Source organism: Castor canadensis, chromosome 10, assembly GCF_047511655.1.
Source record: "Castor canadensis chromosome 10, mCasCan1.hap1v2, whole genome shotgun sequence".
Lineage (NCBI taxonomy): Eukaryota > Metazoa > Chordata > Mammalia > Rodentia > Castoridae > Castor > Castor canadensis.
This window is the reverse complement of record NC_133395.1, coordinates 61367445-61393499: the sequence shown is the minus strand read 5'-3', so window position 1 is coordinate 61393499 and position 26055 is coordinate 61367445. Positions and strand designations below refer to the sequence as shown.

At 36.9% G+C, this 26055-nt stretch overlaps 1 protein-coding gene across 1 annotated transcript; it reads right to left on the bottom strand.

Moving 5' to 3' along the window:
* Positions 1-1062: 1062 nt before the first annotated feature.
* Itm2b (integral membrane protein 2B) lies at positions 1063-25842 on the bottom strand. The gene is made up of 6 exons (XM_020170848.2): positions 25591-25842; positions 7901-8029; positions 5598-5804; positions 3732-3842; positions 2897-3047; positions 1063-1777 (listed from the first exon to the last, which is right to left on the bottom strand). Exons 1-6 carry the CDS (start codon positions 25705-25707, stop codon positions 1692-1694), a joined length of 801 nt encoding a protein of 266 aa, XP_020026437.1. The 5' UTR covers positions 25708-25842; the 3' UTR covers positions 1063-1691.
* Between the last annotated feature and the right edge of the window lie 213 nt (positions 25843-26055).

Sequence of the window (26055 nt, the reverse complement as noted above, 5' to 3'; positions counted from 1 at the left end):
CTTGATCCCTGAATATCCACCCAGTTTCCCTAAAGCTCTGACAATGTTACTGAAATGAAACCAAGAGCCAGGAGTTAAGTAATATCCTTTTGGCCTAGAACTGGTTTCTAAACCAAATCCTTTATGGAGTTTTGCAGCTTTAAAAATTCTTACCTCCTAAGTCAGAATTGAAATTTTTGTCTTAGAAATGTGCAGCAAAATCACTCTAGGTGCTGGGAGCATGGCTCAAGTGGTAGAGCACCTGTCTTACAAGTGCAAAGCCCTGAATTAAATCCCAGTACTACTTCTCATTCCCCAAAAAAGAGGAAAAAAACATTCCCAGGTATTTTAAATGGTGGTAGATTATTTCTGATAGGAGGCAACCTTAGGGGAAGGAAAAAAAAAAAAAAAAGACTGACAGGCACCAAGGTGCACACCTGTAGTCTCAGTTACTCAGGTGGCTAAAGTGAGAGGATCACTTGAGGCCAGACTGGACAACATGGTCTTTAAAAATAACTATCTAAGCCAGGCACCAGTGTCTCTCTCTTGTAATTCTAGCTATTCAGGAGGCAGAGATAAGGAGGACTGCATTCAAAGCCAGCCCAGGGAAATAATTTGTGATTCTCTATCACAAAAGAACCCATCACAAAAAAGGACTGGTGGAATGGTTCCAGGTGTAGACTCTGAGTTCAAACTCTACTACTGCAAAACAAAACAAACACACACACACACACACAAAACCCTACCTAAATTGAAAATGCTCCATTTGTGAGAAAGACATTCTCAGAACAGCACAGTATTTTATGCTTTAATGGTAGCCTTTCCATTGAACAAAAAAAAGCATTTTATATTAAATAGCATCATTTAAGGTTGAGTCTTAAATGTTACTTTAATAGTATCCACAAAGAATCTGGTTTGGTTATTAATGGCTTATTTTTATTTTTTTTAAATTTATGATTTACCCATTGTATATAGACAAGGATTTTTTTAAAAAATAGTTTTCTTCTTCACGTGGATGTCTTAAGGTATGAACCATTCTTTGGTTTTATTATATGGGAAAAACAACACACAGTCTAGTCAAACAACTTTGTGATATTTATATTCTATTGCACAGATACGGGTGATACAAATTAGTAATACAAGTTATTTCTTAAATTCCAAACATTTTCTAAAATATGATTGCAGCAAATAACTAGGGTATTAAAACATCCAGGTGGAAATCATACTCTAAATAGTTAAATGCAACACTGAAAATACTGCACATTTTAATTAAAGGAAAATGAAAATGTGAGTTCAAATGCCTAGGTAGCAGGGCAGCTAACAACTACAAATAAGTCACTGTGGTCCATTTTAACATATGCATATATTCTTCAGATAACCCCTCTTCTTGAAAATGCATAATTAAAACATAAAAATCTAGATAAGTGATTTAAAGAAATTTTAATTCTTCCTAATACCTAAGCTCTAAGGTGAAATGTACTATAGTCTATAACTTCGTACATTTATTAATTTGAATATAAAAGACACCACACTTAGAAAGGAGAAAAGATTTTTTTAAAGGTAATGGTTTTAATTGAATTAACAAGATGAAAAGATAGTGAAGCCCTGTTTGCTACTTACATGAAAGATTTTAAAAAATAATCACTGCACAAAATACAAAGGGTGGGGTTATGCTGTGGTATTAAATTTTTCTCCATGTTCTTCTTGACTGTTCAAGAACAAATTGAAGTTTCCACGGCAAATTTGTTTTCAAAATGCCGAATTGTGACACAATTGCTGGCTTCACGTTTCTGAATACCTGTTTGGGAGAGAAAAGTTTTTAAATTTCTGGTTCTTTAGTAATAAATATTCACATTAATCTTTATAGGTATTTTTCTAGATATATATAGAAGTATTTCACTCTATATTCCATGAACTACTAAGGTCTAAATTTGTTCCTGTTGGAAAAAATAATTTTTATATCTCTTCTAAACTAGGCATTTTCACAGATCACAGCAACAAAAACAGTACCTTACAGATTGCTTACAAATTTATGAGCTTGGAAGGTACTGGAAATGTGCATCCTGACTGTGACTGTGTTTGCACAAGTATGTGTGTATTTGTGGAAACTCAGAACTACACACAACAAAGCAAATTTCATTATCTCAGGTTGACTTAAAAAAATTATGAACCAAGATAATTTTTAAATGTAAGAAATCAAGCAGCAGGTTTCATATAAGTCACCAGCCTGAGGTGTGAGAACAGTATTATTAAAAGAGCTAATAAAAAGCCAGGAAAGCACTTTAACTGGGTGACACAATTCCCAAGAAATCATACCACAGTGCATTTGAGGTATGATTAAGGTACTTCTTAACTTTCCACCATTTTGTCACATGTACTTTCATTTTTACAGTAGAAAGCAAATGGGGACATACTGTTATTCTTGTTTTTCAGGTGAGAAAGCAAAAGTTAAGCAATTTGAAAAGCTACAACATCAGTTGGGCCAATGCTCTGAATTCCTCAGCCAAATTCCTTTCTAACTAACCTGACTGTGACTATGCTCAATGTAATCCCAAAGGAAAATCACCTGCTTAGAACCCAGATCTCTGAGAATACAGAGAAGAACTGATCTCAACAGACCTAATGGATGGCAAGACCCCTTTTAGTATGGCTGAGACCCAGTAGAGATGCACAGTCAGACTGGGTAGTTACATGAAAAATAAAAGACTTTCACCCTGATCCTTCCTCTCTATTGGAAGAGTGGATTTACAACTAATATTAATCCATGAAACTGGCACTGCTATACAGTGACAATGTCATTCATTTCTCATTCACAGCATGCATACTGGTAGCCACAACTAGGCTTCACCTAAATGGTTTAACATTGAAATGGCACAATAAACTTTTCTGCCAGTACTTTAACATTAAAAAGTATTACCTTTAATGGTTTCTCTGCGTTGCAGCTTGTAAGTTTCCTTGTCATGACACAGTCGATAAATAAAGAAACCCAGGTGATCAATGTTTTCAATGCGATCGGTAATAACCATGTGCTCATGAATCAGGTATGACTGAGGCAAATAGGTTCCAGCCTACATTTAGAAAACAGTGTTAAATGAACACTTTACAAAAACACAAAATTCTTAAGAGACTGCGATTTTGAACAGCGGCTGACAAATTATTTACTCATCAACTATTTTTATAAATACAATTGGGGATTTTTATTTTTGAGGTAGGGGTCTCACTATGCTGTCTAAGCTGTCTGTGAACTCCTAGGCTCACATGACTCTTCAGCCTCAAACCCAGAGTAGCTAGGACTACAGGTAGGTGCCATTGTGCCTGACTATAAAGACAGTTTTGTTGGAATAGAGCCATGCCCACTTCTTTACATATTGTAAAGTAGCTGGCTAATACTTACTCTCTGGTCCTTTAGAAACTTAAATATAACTTAACAAAATTTACATATACATATGTGATTTTTTTTTTTGTTTTTCTAGACAGGTCTCATAGGTAGCCCAGGCTGGCCTTGCTATCCTCTTGCTTCTGTCTCACAAATGCGGGGGCTATAGGCATTTGCCATGCTGTCTGGCAATAAATTATATTTTAATTTTGAAATATAAAGCATTAAAGGGAAAAAATCTGTAAGTTCTTCTTTGTAAAACTAATTCTTGGCTAAATTCTGGTAAGATGGGCTGAAAAGGGCTAATTTCACAACAGAAAATTCCAAGACACTATAACAGCATCATTAGTCAAGAATATATTAAACATTTTTATACCTTAATGTTAATAAGTAACTCCAGCAGGTTTCTGGGTGGCATAACAATGGAAGTGTTCAGAGGAATCACGTAGCACTTGTCCAGGTTAAGATCTAAATAGGCAGTGAGTTTCTGAGAAGAAAAGGTATATATTTTGGTTAGATTAGTATCTCCAACACACATAACAACTGGATTTTTTTTTTTCTGTACTGAAGTTTGAACTCAAGGTCTACACCTTTGAGTCATTCTACCAGCCCTTTTTTGTGATGGGTTTTTTCGAGATAGGGTCTGGTGAACTATTTGCCTGGGCTGGCTTCGAATTGTGATCCCACCTGATCTCTGCATCCTGAATAGCTAGGATTACAGGCATGAGCCACTAGTGCTTGGCACAACTGGATTTTTAAGACTAATTTGTACCACTCAAATGGGCTGGCTTTAGAATCACTTGCATTTCAACAAATTAAGAATTTGGTGGGATAGAAAGTATGGGTGAGGAAAAATTACTGCTAGTAAAAGAAACTCTTACCAGAGGTTTATTTCTACATTAAGAAATTACAATACCTATTAAAATTAACTGCATATACCTATCATCTGATTGATCTCGTTCCCTTACTTTATATACCCAAATCCCACTTCCTAAAGCATCTATCTAACCATTATATGTGAACAATACCTTCTCTCCTATGTATCGAAATACTAGTACCCTCCTTACAGAAAAGCAAGGCAGTCCCTTACACAATTTTGTCTTTTGTGGTTCAGATGAGAAGGTGTAGTACACAAAGACTGTCTCATAGAATAGTTCTGAGGACTGAGATAAACCAAACCATGCAAACACACAGATTTCAAAGAGCTCAGAAAGTGCTGGCTATTATTTAGTGTTTTCTTCAGATGAGGGTGGGTTATAAATAAGTATCAGATGTATTCAAAAGTCATGAAATGTTTGCAAAGCTAACTTTAGTGATAATATGAGTGTTCAAAAGGGCAAACTTATGCAACGCATAAAGCCACAGGCAGTAAGTGAACTTCTACATCTCAGAACCCTGGTTTGAAGAAACAGGAATTTCTTGGGACAAAAGTACTGAGAAAATACAAACTAGATATTAAGGCCAGGCACCCATGGCTCACACCTGTAACTTAGGAGGCTGAAATCAGGAGGCTCGAGGTTCAAGGCCAGCCAGGGCAAATAGTTCACGAACCATCTCCTAAATAACCAGAGAAAAATGGAGTGGAGGTGTGGCTCAAATGGTAGCATGAAGCCCTGAGTTCAAACCCCAGTTCCACAAAAACCAACTAGGTATTAAATAATTCTGTATTATTGTACTAATTTTCTCAGATGTGATGGTGATGTTGTGGGTTATGTAGAACAGCCTCGTTCTTAAGAGAGAAGAGCTTAAGTATTCAGGAGTAAAATGTCAAGTGAGAGAAAAAGAGAGATAAAGTAAATATTGCAAAATATAGGAGGCATGTAAATTTGGGCATTTACTACTGTGCATTACATAAAAACACTGAAAATCTGGGGAAAACGTAGAAGGAGGATTTAGATCAACAAATTATTAATCTCTAAAAATGTTACAAAGAAAGGGACATACACATTATGTTACTTAAGCAGTTGTGGCAGCAGGTAATTTGCTGGCAGGCAAGACACGAAAGAAAGGAGAGCAGGACCTGAGAAGGCCAGGCGACTAGAGGTCTGGTTCAGAAAAAGCACAGCCACCGGATGTTGACAATGTATCTTGGAGGGCACAGAAACCAAAGCCCATTTTCTCTCTTTTTTCTGTTTTGTTTTTTTTTTTTTGAGACAGGGTCTCACTATATAGGCCAACCTGGCCCGGAACTCTCAATCTTCTAGCTTCAGCCTCTTCTTACAATTCTGGACCAGTGGCTCACCTTGTTGAAGTCATGCACGATGTTAGCAGGATCGCTATCTGCAAATTCTGGGACAGGCACGCTGATGAATTCAACCTCATCTTCTTCAAAGATTTTAATATTTTCTTCAATCGTCTGGTAGCGGGCAGCTGGAGCAGCTGCAGAAGGCTCATTTAAGTTGACGTCATCTTTGATGTACTTTATCCCACAGTAGTACACGTCATCTGGCTATGGACAGTTTAAACATTCACTTCAGCAATTCAGCATGAGAAAGGCTTTTAAATGTAAGCATTACTTAAGCTGCCACTTCTAGCTAAATAGAATTCTGCTTGCAAACTCTTACTTTCAGATGACAAGTCAGACAATTTAATTATAGTTAACACATTCTTTAAGATCAGGTTTTGAAGTATTATTTAAAAAAATGGCTTCAGAAGGAGAAAAGCAGCTGATCTCCCCTTTACTTTGTGTGGTAGATAATAACAGAATATAAAAGCAATCATCTACCTGGTAACAAGCAAATGTGAAGAAACACACAGGCCTACTTCTACTACCCATGGACATTATTTTCCATAAAAGAACATACTCGGAAGCATGCAATGTTTTTTTAAAAGAACATACTTTTTTAAAACTTCTGGTGTAGTTCACTTATTAAATGCTTTTTCCTTTATTAGTCAAAAGAGGGATAATTTTTCTGAAATTACCACATGCATACCAGCAATTCTAATTTTTCCTTGAACTATATCACAATTAAGTGAACCATATTATATTACTACAAATCTTTAGAACATGGTCTTATTTTTCCATACAGAAGAGTACATATATATGTGTATATATATGCAGTATAGCCTGGGAGTATATAACAATGTGCTGGCACGAAATCCTATCTGTGGACAATGGAAGTGAAAATAATTTTTTTCTGTATCACATGTATTTCTTGTAAAAAAAAAATATTAGAAACAAGGGCTGGAGGCATGGCTCAAGTGGTAGAGCACCTGCCTAGTAAGCTCATGGCCATGAGTTCAAACCCCAGTATTGCAAAATATGTATACACACACACACACACACACACATATTTAAGAAGACGTATCTTTTCCTAGTATTTCAGTAGTGTTTATCAATATGCCATCATCTTGAACAACACAGAAAATAAGTGTGAAATTTACATACCCTCTTGGCAGAATAGTTCAAAATTAGTTACTTGAATTTTTAAATAAATCTAAAGAAAGAGTTGGGTGACTTCTGCACTGATATTGAAATAACTTCACTTAGGGTCATAGTTGCCATGGTCAAAACAATGAACAGTTGTCAACTGTTTCACCAAAGTTTAAAAATGTTAAAACATTTGAATTGTTCATAAAAGCATTAAAGCAAATTCCCCGTCAAGGTTCCTTACATGAGGATGGGGCATGGTAGTTCATGTTTATAATCCCAGCTACTACAAAGACGGATTGGGAAAGGCATGGTTTGAAGCCAGTCTGGGCAAAACAAAGTTAGCAAGATCCAATCTCAACAAACAAACTGGGCATGCAGTGTACAGCTGTAATCCTAGCTACACAGGAAGCACAGTTGGGAGGACTGAGCTGGCCATGGCTAAAAATGTGAGTCCCTCTCCAAAAAAAAAAAAAAAAAAACCACAGCAAAAATGGGGTAGACGCATGGCTCAAGTGGTAAAGTGCCTGCCTGGCAAGTGCAAGGCTGAGTTCAACCCAGTACTGCCAAAAAAGAAAAATGAGGGAAGGGGGGAAAAAAAAAACCCAAAAACCCAACCTACTGAATTATCACCAAGAAAAACAAATCACAAAACGGAGATTATACATCATAATTAAGTGGAACAAAAATCTATGTGTTACCCTGCTGGGATGACTATTAAACACTGAGCTAAAAGCAACTATGACCCTAAGTGAAGTTATTTCAGTGTCAGTGCAGAAGTCACCCAACTCTTTCTTTAGACCAGTGACTAGAAGAGGCCAAGATCAAAAGGCTACTATGTGGGTGGCCCAAACTGACTACCACGTGATCAGCATGACAACACTGTGGCTAATGTATTTATTTAATCAGCAATTCATAATACTATACCTCCTAGCTATTAGCCATGATAGGACAATGAATGTGAGTCAACTTTGAAAAACCACCCAAAATCTTAAATCTCAAAACACTATTATTCTACTTGTCATGACTATATGTCTAATGAGTATGACAAACACATGATCAGGAGATTTTAGACAGAAAGTACAAGCTTAGGACAACTTAGGGACAGTTTTCTAGTATATAAGATGAAAAAGCAAAAAAAAAAAAAAAAGACAAAAAGTATCATTTCTACTTACTTGAAGTGCAAAATATTTGTATAGGTATGCTCCTCCAAGAATGACTCCAGCAAGCATGAATGCTAGTCCAAAGCACATGCACCAACACCAGGCTCTTCTCTGTCCCACTGGCACCACATCATCTGGATCCTAAAGGATGAAAAAGATGTCACTCAATATCTGTCTTCAAGCAGAATCACAGAAAGACTGGAAAAACTTCAAGGATTATCATTTTAATAAATGAAGACACAAAGATGAAAGGCATTAGGCCCCTAATCAAAATCAACCTAGGAATCATTAATTGGCGGGGCCAGGACACTTCCTTCGGCTGGGGAATGTGGGTCTCTAGGAAGAATTCTGCCTCCCCCACCAGCTATTAACCATTTCTCCTGTAATGATAGACTCCATTAATTTCTATTTTCCATGCACAACTTGACAATATCTTCTTCTAACACATATAATTCAGAAAAGGTTACAATGCAACTTTTCTATGCAATATTATGATGTTGAACCTTGTATATTACAGATCCAGGTCTCTTTGTCAGGTCATTTATAAAATTGTTAGCTTCCAATTTATAAAACTGTTGTTTATATTTCATGCCAGGTATAAAACCACCCCTAAGTATCACAAGAAAAACTAACATGAAAATAGGAAATGAAAGAACAAATAGTATGATACAAAAATATTTTAAACAATTAATAATTTTTTTTTGGTGGCACTGGGGTTTGAACTCAGGACCTCACACTTGCCAAGTAGGTGCTCTACCACTTGAGTCACTCCACCAGTCTACTTTAAACAATTATAATCTAAAAAAACTAAAATCCGATATGGAATACATTAAGGGAGAAAATATATTTACCTTAAGTGTATACAATAGTATACAAATAAAGTTAAATAGAAAAACTGTATGAACCATGCACAAAAACAGGGTGGGTCTATTAGACCAAGAAAACAAATCTGAGGTTATATATTTTCTTCTTTTTGGGGAGAAAGAGGGGCAGCAGTGGGAATTGAACTCAGGGCCTTATGCTTGTTAGGCCAGTGTTCTACCACTTGAGCTCATGTTCAGTTCTTTTGCTTTTGATTTGTCTTTCAGGTAAGGTAGCCTTGGACTACAATCTTCCTATCTCTGCCTCCCAAATAGCTGGGACCACAGGTGTGTATCACCATGCCTGGCTTGTTTTTCAGATAGGGTCTTGCTAGCTTTCACCTGAGCTGGCTTTGAACCATGATCCTCCTATCTCTACCTCTTGAGCAGCTGGGATTATAGGTGTGTACCAACACACCCTGCTATATTTTCAATTCTAAGATAAGAGATATGATTGCAAAAAGTCTAATGCCAGATGTATTAGAACCAAAAACAATATAAGGCTAGATAAGAGTGCTCCTAGGTTGAGGCTCCACTTTTAAACATAGAATTTGTGAACAACAAATTCTACTTAATCTAAGGATCAGATTAAATATTGCGACAGTATTACATTTTATGGTAGTACCTGTCAATATACTGTGTGTGTATACTTAAGGCAACAAGGGCACTGCTAGGAAGTAGTATGTAATGAGAGTAAGCCTAGAACAATCTATCAAACTATGTAAGACATCCCATTTGTAAAAAGTTGTAAGAATCTCATGACATCATACAGTATTAGGAAACCCGAACAATAAAATAAACACACTGTCTGACGAAAATTTATAAGGAGGTAAGAAATTGTTCCTAACATAACCAATTTCAGGGTGGAGGCAGGAGCGGGGGATGAAATGACAGATGGAAACAGTCACTCCCAGCTGCTGAGACAGCCAAATGTGTGCACACACCCACTCTATCTGGCAGGCTCTCTGTCCTAATGGTACAGAGTAAATAGCCAAAGACAACAGGAAGATAGCTACAATGGAACACACAGCCTCAACTGTAATACTGACGGTAAGTTTTCAGGCTTTTTGATTTGTATTTTAACTTCAACAATGATTTTGAGAAAAAATGATGTCTACTGTGTACCAAAAGTTGTGCTAGACTCTGGGAATACAGCCTTTGGTGAGAAAAATATAGGCTACATCAGTCTGGATAATAGATAAATATAAAAGAGAACAAAAACATGATAGGAACTTTAACAGGAAAATACATGGCGAGCACCTAAGAGGGGATGGCTTTGGGAAAGAAGACTTCCCAGAGCAGAAAATATTTGAGTGGAATGTGAAAAAATAAACACTCAGTACCTAGGCAGAGTATAGAGTTAAAGAAATTATGTGTAGGGCAAAGAACCAACAAAATCAGAGCCTGGATGCATGACACTGCCAAGGGTCGTATGGGGTACTGCAAGAGGCCCAAGATGGTGGGGAGAGTTGTAACAGAAGAAAAGTAATTCTCATGTTATTTAAAAATCATGTGGCAAGACTATTACAATAAAAAAACATTAATTTCTTGAAGAATTTAACCTATGAAACATCCACTGTTCATTTATTCAGTACCTCATGTGAAACATGGGTTTAGAATAAGGAAAAAAATAAGAGTCACCGAACAGCTAAATTATGACCCCAAGTCCACACACCAGTCAGGAACTTCATAAAAGCTACCAATCTTTTTTCCCCTCCAGATTACTAGTGATCACTTTCTACTTTGCATTACAATAATTCACATATAGATCTTACCTTTTACTACTACACTATAAGGTTCTTGTGAGTTTCCATTCCTACTTATTTTACATTACTGCTAACTCTAAGCCAAGGTTGAGACTTAACTAGTATATAAATATTTACAGTGACTGAAACTTAGATATTAAGAAAAAAAGTGTAGGTATTTAATCTTTTCTGATTCACAAAAATTACATCAGTGGCCAGTAGGAAAAGGAGAGGGAGCAACATAATTCATGACCACAAGAAACTGGTTTGTTGAAACTAGTAGCCCAGTTAGCACAGGTCAACACCTACAAAGGGCCTGGTGTGTGCTGGATCCTACGGGAAACTCAATGTGGTCAAGACATGGTTCATGCCATGAACAATTTATGGTCAAGAATTAACACTACATGATGGATAAATAATGTCCCATTATACAATCTGAGTTATGGAGAAGGATTTATTAAAGTGCATTCAAGATTTAAAAAGTTTTATATTAAAAGTGTTTTAAGATGATTAAATTTTAACATAGTAAAGAGTAAGCTTTACTTGAAGCCTCCTGACAATCTTAAAAAGAAAATGTAGGTGAAAAAAATTCAACTTCCATTCATTATAAAATTCTTTGGAGTTAGGAAGCAGTGAAATTCTTTAACATTAATAAAGCTAACGAGCAAAAACTTACAGCAAGCCTCATAAGTACTGGTGAAACTTTAGATTTGCATGATATCCTTTCAAGTGGAATACAGATGCCCATTAAAATCGATTCTTTGGAGGATTGCAGTTCAAGGCCAGCCCAGGCAAATAGTTCTCAAGACCCCATCTCCAAAAAAACCACAAGAAAGTGGACTAGAGGTATGGCTCAAGCAGTAGAGCATCTGCTTTGCAAGTGCAAAGTGTTGAGTTCAAATCCTAGTCTCACCAAAAATATAAAATAAAAATAAAATTGATTCTTTGTTTCTGCTCAACATTGTACTAGAGACCCTAGCCAGAAAAAAAAGTCGCAAGTACAGGAAAAGGTACAGGATTAGAAAAAATAACACTGTCAATATTTGTAAATGATCTATGTAGAAAATCTAATAAAGTCAAATTATTCAAACTAGTAAGAGTTCAGCAAGACTACTAAAGATCAATTAACAAAAATCAACTGAGTCAAAGATTTGTATTTGAGTAGTCATGGCATCATTATTCATAATAGCTCCAAACTAAAAATAACCCAAATATCCATCACCTGATAAATTGTGGTATGTTCATACTATGAAACAGATAGTAGTAAAAAGGACCAAACATAACACACTTCAGCATAGCTGAATCTCAAAAACATGCTAAGTGAAAGAAATCCAACACAAAAGACTATGTACAGTTCCATTATGAAAATTCTAGAAAAGGCAAAACAATGGTGACAAAAAGTAGTTCAGTGGCCACAGTACTGTCATGGCTAAGGGTTGCGAAGGGGGAGACTGACTACAAAGAAGCATAAAGAAACTTTTTAGAGCAACAGAAAAGTTTCACATCTTTTTTTTATTTTTATTTAAGCAGGGTCTCACTGCATATCCAAGGCTGGCTGGGAACTCACTAAGTAGGCCTAGCTGGCCTCTAACCCTGCCTCAACCTCCAAAGTGCTGGTATTACAGGTGTGCATTACCATACCTGCCTTGCAAATGTTTCTTATCTTGACCATTTCAGTGGGTATACAACCTTTTGTCCCAATTATACACATAAAATGGGTGAGTGCTACTGCATGTAAATTACATTTTAACATGGAGGATGAGAAAGAAATCAACTAGATTTCTATACACCAGACCATAAAATAAAGCCTACAATGCCATAAATGCTGGGGAAAGCACTGAACAAAGAGAACTGGGAACTTTCACACAGTTGACTGGAGTTGGTGTAAGTACTTTGGAGAAACTAATAAAATTAAAGACACAGAGGTCTTATGACCCAGCAATTCCAATCCTGGGCATGTAACTCTTGATAAACTTTTCAAGTATGTGTAAAGAAGTATGCCCAATGTTTGATAGTTTTCAATAACAAAAACATTGAAAACAATCTAAATGCTCATGAGAAGAGATTATAGAATTATCTAATATACTGCTAAAAAGAATCAACTAGCACTGCTGATTTTTAGATAAATCTAAAAACACATAATGATGAAGTAAAAAAAGGCAAGTTGTACTATGCAACTTATGTATTTAAGTGTATGTATGATATTTAGACTTCAAACAAAACATACTATAGATTACATTTTTGTATGCCTGGAATATTTCATAATTAAAAAAGAAAAATCACTAAGAAGTAGGTGATTCTTCTGAGGAATATAAACTTTACCTGGCCTATTTTAAAAGAAGACAATGAGACATTTCCTCCCTTTGTACTGCAATAAAACTGGTACACCTTAAACTGTGCTTATAAGGTGACAGAACTCCCACAGGTACTGTACAATTATCATCTCATTAATCTTTGTGAAACCTCAAGATTTTAGCCCAGTTTATAAAAGAAGACACTGAAGCACACACTGGCCTATAATCACCCTTTAACAGTAGACAGAGAAAGACATAGCTTTCAGAAGACGTCTCACTCTTGTATCACACTATTTTCTGGTTCAAATAAATCTTATCAGATGATAAAATAAATATAATTAGCAAATATATCTTTAGTAAAATGAAGGATAAATTGCATTGTTAGTTCAATTAGTTAAGAATTAGGTCACCGTAATCATTTCCCTAAGAGGCTTAAGTAAATGTGCTTCAATGATAAACTTAGCTCAAATAAAGTGTTTTTTCATGTAATTTTCATTCTTTCCTCACACAAACAAATCACTTCACATCTTCAGGCACTTCTATTTGACCCTTCTTTGAATGATGACTGATGCTTTTAAGAGACAATTTTCAAAGCTCTCAAATGTACTATTTTGCATTATAATAGTGAATGCAACAGCAATGCTTTAGAAACCATGACACTAGAGAAAAATATCTCTTAGCATTTAAAATTATAGTACAAGTTGGGTGTGGTGGTACATGCCTGTATCTTAGCACTCAGGAGGCAGAGGCAGGAGGATCTCTCAAATTCCAGGCCAACATGGACTACATAGTGACATCATCTCCCAACCCTCCCCCCAAAAAACTATAGTACCACACACACACACAGAGAAAGAACAATGGCATAAAAACACTGCAAGTTTGGACTGCATAATGTTTTTCCAAAATAAAGAATTAGCTGCCAATATTTTAAAAATGTGGTGACTCACATTTTTAAAAAAATGGATGTCTCATCAATTTTCTCAACTTATCTGATTTCATGCAATATTGCTGGCTTTTGAAACCTGATCATTTCCAGCTATAACCAGGAACCTAATTACATAGTAAGACAGTCAATCTAAACTATATCCCCAAATAAAAGATTTTGAGTTCTGAGTTTTAGAGGCTGGTAAAAATGTTCTAGTCACCTGGCTTCTTTCACATTAAGTTATTTTCCTCAGTATGAAGAATCAAAAATATATGATCTAGTGATCTGTCCATTATTATTAATATTGATTACAGATATACCTGCTATATCTAAAACAAATCCCTGGCTGAGAAGTTAGCAAACTACACAGAAACCAAACATTTGCTTGCATTTTCTCTTATTCACTTAAATCAGCATCTGAATTTTGCTTCCTGGTTTGCTTATTCAAATAGGATTGCTACTGTCACAACTGTGGTGACAAAGTCCACATAAGAAATATGATGTGTGACACATAAACAGGAAGCAGTTTTCCAAATGCTTGACATTCTGTAGATAGAAACAGAAAGCTGTTCTCTGTATTAGCAGGTGATTCATTTCACAAAGACCTTTGACGTTTTGTCAGTATTGGCTTTTGTTCAATCAACTTAATTGGGTCAAAATTAGGAATTGCACCATATTATGATCAATAAAGTTACTAAATTATTCTATATTTGGAATAGGGGAAATTAACAAAAAAAATTTAACCTCAAATTACAATGTCTACAGCAGTTTCTCATTAACATACTTTTTGTTAGCAAGTCTTACAGCATACAAGCAGCAGTAGAGGAAGAAAAATAAATTAAAACTTTAAAGATTTAAAACTTTAAAGATTTAAAGATTAAAACTTTAAAGATTTAAAAATAAATTAAAGATTTAAAGATTTTATGAGAAATCTATGAAACCCGAACCAAATTGTTAGCATCATGTAAAACTAGCACAGGCCTAGGTTAAACAAAACTGGGTCAGAACTAAAACAACAACAAAAAAATCAAGCAGGCTGTACATGCATTTAAGGCTTAATCACTCTTGTATTAGGGACAAGCAGAGTATCTGGTGCAAACTTAAATATTAATATATGAATAATACCTTTAAAATATCCTATCTTTTTCCTACATAGTTTAAATAACCATCACTTCTATGTGTTTATTCAATCTATGCTTTATAGAACTGTATTAGTGATAATAGTTCATGAAGTGAAATTTTAGCAGTCTTTCAAATTCATATTGGTGAGTTAAAAGACATCATAGCAAGCATAGAGTAAAAAACACAGATGTTTGTAAGAACAGTATTGCAGGCAAATTTTATTTATTGTTAAAAATAGCTTCTAACAGGGACAGATAAATTAGTGGAGACATTTTATTTAATCACAGGTTGAATCACATTTGTATCATACTGTTCCTAATATGAAACGTCTTCCTAAAAATTTAAGCATCATGGGAATGGTCTGCTCTCATATAATTCATTATAAAATTAAGTGTGAAGATTAGAACTCACTTTTTGTGTAAATATTAGATCTTAATGTCATTCAACAATATTACACTCATTTAAACATGGGTGATCCCATTTGGAATGAACTTTTGGTAAGAAAATTCCAATGCATTCTTCTCGAAGTATAAAACTATCTATTTACTGCAATGCTGGGGACTAAACCCAGGGTCGCATATGCTCCATCACTGAGCTACGTTTCTGGCCCATATAAGATAATTTAAAAAGTTATAGGTATCTTCCACTCAACTCTGGAATTTTGAAAGTTATTCAAAATGACTGCACAGTCAAACAGACCCTCACGTGTAATCCCAGCAGTCAGAAGGCTGAGACAGGAGGATCAAGATGTCTACATAGTGAGACCCTGTTTCAACTTAAAAAAAAAAAAAGAAAAAGAAACACCCACAAAAACTAAATACTAGAAAAAATAACTGAGTTCTTAAGATCAGGGATAGTTGTTTCTCTACAGGGTAAAGGTGAGAAGACCCTAAGGGCCCTACTGCCTAGCAGAGCATGTATGCACCAGAAATACTTGGGAAATATTTGATCTTGCCTCCTTACTCTATCAACCATTTTCCTGGCTCATATGTGAAAGCAGATACAGGCCTTTAAGTAGGTTCTGATTAATTTGATTTACAGAATTTATGTAACTGGTTGGTCTTTCTTAGCTACGCTATGTGCTTCCTGAAGGTTGGAGTGCTTGGTAATTTTTAACTTCCTAGTATTGTGTCTGGCCATGCAGTAGGTACTTCTGAATATGTCATCAGTATAGTTCTCAGAAAGAAAAGATCTCCTACAAAGTACAATAAAAGGTCAATTAGTCCAAAACATCATTTTATAGATAAACATCATGAGGCCGAGAAATAAAAATATTCATGTAACTATTAATATAAATATCATCTGCCTCCATGTGGGAGTGGTAGAGCACTTGCCTAGCATGCACGAGGACCTAGGTTGGATCACTAGTACAGCAAGAAGAAAAAAGAAAAACATGGAGCTAATTAGGTCAACATCTGACTAAACAGCTTAAAGAAAATAATTCTGGTAATAAAAGAAATAACACAATGTCACACTTGTATAAGACTCATATCCAACCCAAAACTTCATAGCTTGAGTTTCTACAGAATTCTGCTATTGTAATAGGCTTACCTAAACACAGCCATATCACAATAATAAGGATCACATGTGCTAACTATGGTATTAGTTTTAATATGCTGACAAAACCAACAGGACTTTTCTGTATTGTTCATCAAATTACAAAGGTTAGTCAGTAACAGAAAGTATTGAAATCATACACACATGAAGCAAAAAAAAATGGAAAATGCTCAAGACACAACATAAACATTTCAAGATAAATTAAAAAGGCAAGCTATTAATTAAAAAATGAAACTCAACTCTAGAGTACTAAAGCCATAAAGCAAAATCACAAAGTTGGTAGTGAGTTGTCTTTGAAATTACTCACGAAAGAGACAATCTTGTCACTTTAAAGAGGAGACCAGGATGCCTCATCTATCTTTCTAAGTCATTCTGTCTGATCTTAAATTAGTACTAATAATAATTCAAATGGTTTCCATTATTACCCATTATTAACTATCATTAAGCCCAGTTTAGTATAAAATGAAATATTCTAATTAATCTTTTAAAATCTATCAATATAGCTGAATTGGAAGTCCTAGTATTGATTTTCAGCTAAATATTTACCTTAACTTCCACCTGAAAGCTCAATAAAGTGGGAGTAAAGGGGTAAACAAATCAATCTTTTAGTCACAGAGAATGGCAGCAGACAAGTTATATCAAATAAAAATTTGAAAGCAGAAAGCATAAGGAAAAAAATCTCAAGCTTCTAGAGTAGGGGGAGAATGGGGAAAGGGGCATACACAAAGAACTAGGCATCATACTAGAAGACAATGGAGCAATGTTATGAAAATGAGGAAATTACTGCTGACGCAGAACTTTATATCCAAATAAGTGATGGCTTAAGTGTAAGGATAAAGATTTTCAGAGGCAAGGCTTTACAATTTTTACCAGACATTTTCTCTTTATACTGATAAAACTGCAGATCCAACATGAGATGGGGGCAAAGGCAATTCCAGGATGATTATGACTCAGGACATCTGTATAGCAGCATGCCTACAGTGCAACCAGAAGAACTAGAAGACTGAAGAATTACAGGCAGGAACTAGCCAAGAAAACTATGAAACTTGGTGAGGTATCTGGTGAGCCTGAAGATGCAGAAGGCAACTATACTGCTGTCAGAGAACCTAAGGATGAGTTATCAATAAATAACAGAAAATCAAGCAATGTACCCTCTAGCCCCAAGAAGCAACAATCAAATCCAGAATAATAAAGTTTTTAAACAAGAAAATAAATACAATAATACATTACTCAAATGTAAATAATGTTTATGTCAATTACAATAAAAGCACTGACTATCAATTTAACCAGAAACTGCTATGTATACCAAATGTGCAGTATGTACATATATAGAAAAGGCAAAATACCCATCCTCCATTTAGGGTAATTACCCATTGGTAATATCCAGAATAACAAAAAAAAAACCCCAAAAAATTATAAGAGAACAGGATGAGCAAGGATTTAAGAATAGTTGTTCTCCCAATGTGGAGATTTCAGGGGATTGACCCATAAGGTCAAACAATTTCATAATGAAATGATGACACCATTTGACTTTCATTCTCACTAGTGTATAGTGGAGTTCTCCCTCCAGAAGTTGAACTTGTGATATCACAACAAACAGTGCAGAAGTTAATGAGAATCTAGCTGTCTTTCTACCAAGCTGTTCATTAAAGAGCGATAGTAGGGCTGGGGCCTGGCTCAAGTGGAAGAGTGCCTACCTAGCAAGTTCAAGGTCCTAAGTTCAAACCCCACTGTGGGGCAGAGGCAAGAAGGGGGAGAGTTAAATCTTTTGAGCTATTTGCAATATTTTATCATTCATAAAAATGTTACTGGGCTGGCAGAGTGGCTCAAGTAGTAAAGTGCCTGCCTAGCAAGCATGAAGCACTGAGTTCAAACCCCAGTACCACCACTACCAAAAAAAGTTATTTATATTATAGGTTATTAAATATTTTTACTTCCTAATATGATAAATATATTTTATCTATCTCTAACTATATAATCCATAAAAGCAAAAGCTCTTTGCATTTCTGAACAATTTTTTTTATACAAGGAGTTCTGAGACTAAAAAGTTTGAGAACCACTATTTTAGAGAAATATGGAGTTCAGATCACCATGTATGGATGGACAGGTTGTCTCCAGCACAAAGATGCCAAATCCAGGGGATTGGTGGGGCTAGAATCCAGTCTCTGCTCTGCTCACCAAAACCCCAGAGAGGACACCTTTATGAATTTGCACAAAGGGAGAATATGGTGGCCACCCTGGCAATAAAAGACCAGAACATGATGGCCTCTGTCTAATTTATGGGCCTCAAAATTAGAATAGTGAATGCCTCTAAGGAGAGAGGACAAATTGGAAAAGAGCATCAGATAACTTTCTGAATTGATGACAATATTCTATCTTGATATGAGTATTCAGGTGTATATATTTAAAATGATCTAATTGATCACTCAAGATCTGTGCATTTCACTGTGTATAATAGTATAATTTTTTAAGTGAGTTCCTTGGAGAGAGGCAATGCTATCTGTACCTTAAAACTAAGTATGACTTTGGTAAGAACCAAAATTAAAATTTAAAAATTCTATACTGGGTGTGATGATACACTTCTGTAATCCCTACCCTTGGCAGGCAGGAGGCAGGGTTATCAAGAGTTCAAGGCCAGCCTCAGCTCCATAGTGAGTTCTAGGCCTTTCTGGGCTAGAACACCCTGTCTTAAAAAACCAAAGTATGAATAATATTCATATATAACTAACGTACAGGATTAAGCAGTATGAGTAACACAAAAAAGTATTTTCTAAAACAGGAGCAATGGGGGAGGCTTTATAGACTATCATATTTCTTATTTTGCTGATGGAAAAACTAATGCACAGTTGAAGTAACTTATCCAAAGTATCACAGTAAGCCTGCCTATGTTCCCAATCGCTACACAGTACTGCTTCCTGAACTGCACCCTCCACTCTGTCCAGTGAAGGGACTGGGCAAAAAGGAGAAATAACATCTTTTTGATTATTTTCCCCAACCATTCAAAAATGCAGAAATCATTCCTTCCTCACATGCTACAGACAAACAAGCAGGAGGCCACCTCTGAACACAAGAGCACTATTTTTCCAGCCTTCCTTTCCACTTTAAGGGAGACTGTAAATTGGTAGTGCATGTCAGGCCTTCAGTGTTTCTGGCTAAATTACTGTATGAATTCAAACAGGAAAATCCTGACTAGAAGCTTGCTTTTAAAACTCAGTGGTAGAATTTAGTATGAAGGAGGCCCTCTGTTCAATCCCCAGAACCAAAAACAAAAGGAGCAATAAATAAATAAAAACTGAAGACTTATACAATATTAGACCCAATTTTTTAAAAAAGAAAATTTTAATTTTTGTGTATTATGCAAACATAATTCTGGCTTCTTTAATTCTCTTAGTTGGACACAAGAGGCACCGGGTTTGCTGTCTTTGCTTAATATGCCCAACAATGAATGCCCCAGCTAAAACTGATGGGCTTGGGAAATTTTATGTCCTAGCAATAAACTAAAAGCAAGGAAAAAATGAATTTAAGGAGAAAGCTATGAAATGAAAGATTATTGTGGACCTAAACAGACTCCTGTTTGATGTCACAATGATCCTTGTGATTTAATTAACAATAAAACTGACATTTTTGGGTTTTATATTAAATATTTTAATTATAGTAACATTATAATCACATATAAGCAGAAAAAATAAGATTTAAGCTTTATTCTTAATTTAGTCTAAGAAATAAACTTAATTTTAGAAATGATTTTGTCATTAAAAGTCAAACATTCAAATATGCAGGAATTCACCAAAACTTGTTCCTTACAATGTGAAATTCAAATATGCCAAACAAGGTTTATGCAAATACTTCAAAATTTCTGCCAGGTGTCAGTGGCTCACGCCTGTAATCCTAGCTACTCAGGAGGCAGAGATCTGGAGGATCATGGTTAAGCCACCCCAACAAATGGTCCACGACACCTTATCTCAAAAATACCTGTAACAAAAAAAAGGGCTGGTGGAGTGGCTCAAGGTGTAGGCCCCAAGTTCAAGCTCCAGTACTGCAAAAAAAAAAAAAAAAAAAATTCAAAGTATTGAATTGCTAATGCTAAGCTGGTATCAATTACCCAAATAACCCCCCATGTGGTAGTATTTACTTACTTATTTGGAGAGGGGTGGTGTACTGGGGTTTGAACTCAGGCCCTCATGCTTGCTAGGCAGGTACTCTACCACTTGAGCCATGGCTCCAGACCTAAATGTGGTAGTATTTATAAACTGTAAATTTTATTTTGCCACTAATTTCTCTTGTCACAGTTATATTTTCTTAAGCTATTAAGAATATATATCATGTCCAGGTGTAGTGGCTCTCTCCTATAATCCTACCACTAGGGAAGATCAAGAGTTTGAGGCCAGCCTCAACTACCTAGGAGGGGGTTATGTATCACAAATACTGATTTAAGAGGAGTATCACAATTAAATGGAGTTTTTTTTTAAAAAAAAGATGTCCTCAAGATCATATATGTAATATAATTTTTGTTTTTTAACTTTAGCTGCCTAGCTTATAAAAAACTTTCCTTGTTAAGTTCTGTGCAAAGAAAATAAGAGAGCCTGGTAATAACTATCTCTACATATAATATAAACTTACTAAAAGCACAGCTTCACTATTTTCCACATCATTTAGACAAAACCAACCTCCTTCAGATCTGAGGAGTGAAATCATTTAATGTGCAGCCTGAAGTCCTTTGGTGGGAAAGTTGCCTTCAGTCTTTGAGCTCTATATTTGCCAAAAAGTTTAAGAGTGAATTCACCCTGTCTTATATTTGAAAAGAAACATTTTTTGGGGGAAGGTGGTCCAAATAATATATACACATGTAAGTAAATGCAAAAACAATAAAATAATAAAAAGAAAAAAAAGAAACATTTCTTTTCAGATCTTCTCTTGACTGATACGATCTTATACAGTTCAAGAAGCTATAGTTAAAACACAAATTCAGAAAGCACTTCCTTTCAGAAAAGAAAAAGATACTCTAGTTATCCGAGTTATGGTATGATAGAACTAAGACAAAATGGCCTACAATTCCTGCTTAGGATATTTTTCTATAGACATTTACACGCAAGTCAAGCTTTAGCAATACATAACAAATACTTCAAAAGTTAAATGCTAAATCATCCTTGAAAAGATTTGTCCATAAATGTGTTTAAAATGTTTCAGGTTCAAAAAATACTGCTATGCACACAAACCTCTTATACACCAGAGATGAAGTCCATGAGTCTTACCAGCTTATGGTAGTGCCAAGGATTACACATAGCTTGTCTAGTTGGGAAGACTACTATCCTGGGAGGACGTCTGGCAGGTAACTGTCCTCCAGTTGCACAAAATGCAACCTCACCCACCCTGGGAAGCAGCATGGACTGATGTGCACACAGGAGGTCTTTTCAAGGCGCTGGGGATGCAGAGGCCATTCATGCATCTCCCAGCACTAAACCCTCACTTCAGATACCCGTGCCCTCTGAGGAGACCAAAACGTAATGACTGTAAAAGTTTTACTGGGCAATATTTGCGAGCATGAAATTACATAACTAAGTAATGAGATGCACTTTGGTTAAAGAGAACCAAGCTACCAATCTAAAGGTCAACCCACTTCAGTGAATGTACACTCATGCATTTTATGTTCCTTTCTCCACCCCCACCCCATCTCTCACCCCCCAGCAAAAACCAGAAAGCCAAATTAGCAAACCCTCTGCCCTGACTGTACAAATAGAGAAATTCAGAATAAAGAACTGGGGTTCACATAGCCATTTTTCAGTGAAAGTAAAACTCTTTCACTTTCTCTCAGGCTCCCAGTCTGCCTCATTTTCCCTCCTAGGCAAGCATTTCACTTCTCTCTTTCAAAAACATCTATCAATGTAGCACAGAGGCAAGGCAACTCTGTGTATCAGCAAAACAGCTTGTGGGGATACCTAATGAAGCGAACTTAAGCTTTCCCCAGTCCTGTTATAGGGAAAGGGGTTTTACAAGCAGGCATTGCAACAAGAGTTCTTGACAATGTTGTCTGTTTTACAGTGAGGTAACCAAAAATGAAACTTTGCTTTATTATGTAATATCGCAATATATCCTTTTTCTTTGGCCCACTGCTACTTGGTATGAGGGAGGAATATAACATGCTCAACATGGAAAGGAAGAAAGGGAAGTCTGGTTAAGATGAAGAGATAGTTGTTATTTTTCACAAATTAAGACAATTTAATTCTTGCCAAAATATAATTATGTAATCCCAGCATCTTCATAGAATTTTAAAGCTGGAAGAGTCCTTATAGACCATCTGGTCCTACCCTCTCATCTGACACACAGGAATACTAAAATTTAAGCCTGAGATCAAGCAGTTATGTAATGACAAAACTGGGAATTCTGATTCAGTGCATGAAGTATTTTCTTTGACATTTTCACATACACAAACAGTTTTCCAAAGTTCAAAGCTAGGCACACAAAATAAGTGAATGGAATGCTGCCTATAAACATAAAACATGTATGTCATTTCAAAATGACCTTTGTTCCACAAAACAGATCCTATGATTCTGTTCTGTTTCTATTCTTCTAGAGCTTTATGACAATCAGGACAGGTGTGGGAAGGTGAAAATAGTTAACTAGAATATGCAGGAGAAATAAAAATGCAAGCTAGCTGAGATAATGTAACCCTGGGATTAACAGCTACTGAAAAGACAAGACTGAAACCAACATGGAGCAATGCTTCCAGAGGGTTCTTCCCCTGCAGAGAGAAAAACAGCAAAGATAGGAGCAGTGTAAAAGTACTGGAATGCATGTTATATAAGACAGCTGGCTATAATGATCAGAATTCTTGTGGCATAGAGGAGTAGAATCTGTATTTTAAAACCAGAACTCCAGATGATACCAGAGCAGGTGGTTCTCAAGAACACATTTTGGAAAAAAAAACTGGTCTATGGATATTTGGTCTAAGACAGTTAAAAGTATTAAAATTTTTTATTTGGGAGTTCTGGACCATAACTAGCTTGGTCTTCTCAATCAACCAGGCAAAGAAAATGCCTGAGGGAAAACACATTAAGGCTAATTCTGTTCCCAGCACAGGCAGTCAGACAAGCTGGTTACCACCCGGTTACCCTCAAAGGAGCCAGAGAACATTATGCAATCACTGCCAAGCTCTAAGATAAGAGATGAGAAGTTCTCTCACAAATGTCTGTCTTTAAGCAAGGTTTTCCTTTACCCGTTAAGTGACTTGATTATAAAGATTCTACTTGTATTGCACAGAAATATTTTGTCACCTACCGAAGAAAAAGCCTTTCAGCTTACGGCAGTTAAAAGAATGCCGTAAAAATGCAGTTAAAAGTTTGATCTACCAATTCATTCTTGACTGCTGTGTGGTTATAAAGACAGACTTACTGTGGATGCTTAGACCTAGGATTTTTCTTTGGATATGGGAATCTGAGAAAATAAAAGATAAAAAGCAAAGTACAGAGCAATATATGGGTTTTTTTTTATAGTTGCTATGGCCAAAAAAAATTTACATTATGGTGAACATGTGAGAAAGTCTAAGAATCTGAAAACAGAGCCACTGTTTCATAATTGACAGAAATTGTGAAGTCAGATTTAAAGCTGCTCAACAAATTTAATTCTGTTTGTTCAGAGTTTCAAATCCTCCTCACTCCAGAACAGAGAAAAGCAGTATGAAATGAAATCATCCGTATTTTCTTTCTCTCTTTTTTTAAAATGGGAGGAGTTCTATTTGTTTTTAGGATTTAAAAATTACATATCTATATATTAGCATTAAGAATATATATTTGAGGTTGTGGAGCCTAACAATCTACTTTAGATATAATGTATGTTAGATAAACAAAGAGTTAAGATAATTTGCTACTGCGATTTTCATCTGTGCATTCCAACATTTTAAGACAAGACTACATGCAATAGGTCCAGGAAAACAATACTAATACCAAAACCAAAACCTTTAATCCTGTCAGGGAATCAGCTCATTATTTCTATTTCAAGGCCAGAAAGTCCTTTAAAAATCAACCCCTGACATTTCTGTTATTAAGGAGAGCATTTCCAGAAAATATGCATAGGCATGTTCAATTACCATTATGTTCTCAAATTTGTTATAGTGACCTGTTTTTCAGTAGTAATTTTCATTAGGTCCTGTAAAAACTCCTATTACCTGTAGTTGGCACACAGATGATTCTTTTAAAGTTAAAACTAAGATTACCCTAGTGATAATAAGACCTGAAAAGTGCTACAGGAAAAGTAGGCTACGAAACATAACTTCTACAGTTAATTTCCTCAGGATGGAATTTTTGCAGCCTAAAAGGGAGCTAGTGGGAAGAGGAAACTTCCCAGGCAATTATATTTACATTTATAGGATTATTGTAGCCACCAAAAGTTTAACACAATAGCTCCTGCACTTAGGATATTTTGCTTAGTGATAAAGGGGGATTTTGTAAAACGAAGGAGAATTTTATAGGGACAGGGTGTGGGGAGCTAAATTTTTTCTTTGGTTTTACTGAAGGAGTCCACACACACACACACACAACAGAATTTAACTTTTTATATCTGCTGGCTATACGCTAACATCCAAAATAGCAGTTACTGAATTTTACTGGGGAATATTTGCTTCCATTATGAAAGCGAGAGTCAGAACCTACTCCAACCAGACTGTTGCCCCTTTCTCCCTTCCGCCAAGACCCCACGGTAAAGTTCACCTGCCAATACCGAAGGGCCGTGGAAAAAGGAAGTAAAAGAAGAAAGGAAAAAAAAAAAAGCTCTGACAATTAAGTCCTGCTGCTGGACTTAGTCCAAGGGCTGTTCAGCCTAGAAACGAAAGTAGGAAACAACAGAGGTTTAGGCTTGTAATGATGTCAGCCATTTTAGGCACATTATTTATCCTGGGAAGGAAGTGCTAAACTCGGTTGTTGTTGTTTTGCCTGTCCCTGCGGGTCCCCAGGTAGAAGGAACTCGGTCCCGGCCCCACGCACCCCACGGGGCTGCACTGCACGGGCGACAGGGACCTGGCCGCGACTTTCAGAGGCTCCCCTCGGGGACCCCCAAACCCAGACCCCGCGGTGAGCACCGCTTCCTGCACCCGGCACCTCGGTACAAAGGAGCGGGGCGCGGAGCCCCCTCCCGGGAACCCTGTCCCCTCTGTGCAGCCCCGCGAGCCCAGCCCCCACCCACCGCACCCCGACCTCCGGGCTCGGACCTTGCAGTCCACGGCGACCGCGTCGTGGGGGATGATGAGCGCCTCCTCGCCGCTCTTGGGCTCGTCCTTTTTGGCCTCTTTCTGGGCCAGAGCCGAGTTGAACGTGACCTTCACCATGGTGCGACCTGGAGCGCCCTGGGCGGGCGGGAGGGCGGCGGCGACGACGGACTGAGGCGCGGGCTGCGGATGGCGGCTGCAGCCTCCTCTGCCGGGCTCCTGCGCGACGCAGCGGCAGCGGACAGCAGAGCAGGCTACTGCGGCTCGCCTCGCGCAGCCTGACGGCTCGGGCTCGGGGCGGGGCGGGGCCTCAGGTCCGGAGGGGCGTGGCAGGATGGGGAGGTGGGCGGGGCCGGAGGGTGAGAGGCGGGGCCGGGCACTGCGCCAGCTCCTCCCGCGCGGGGGAGGCTCTGTGTGAGCAGCCTGGATTTTCCGGTTCTGAATTCGCTTCCAACTAGTTTACTTCCT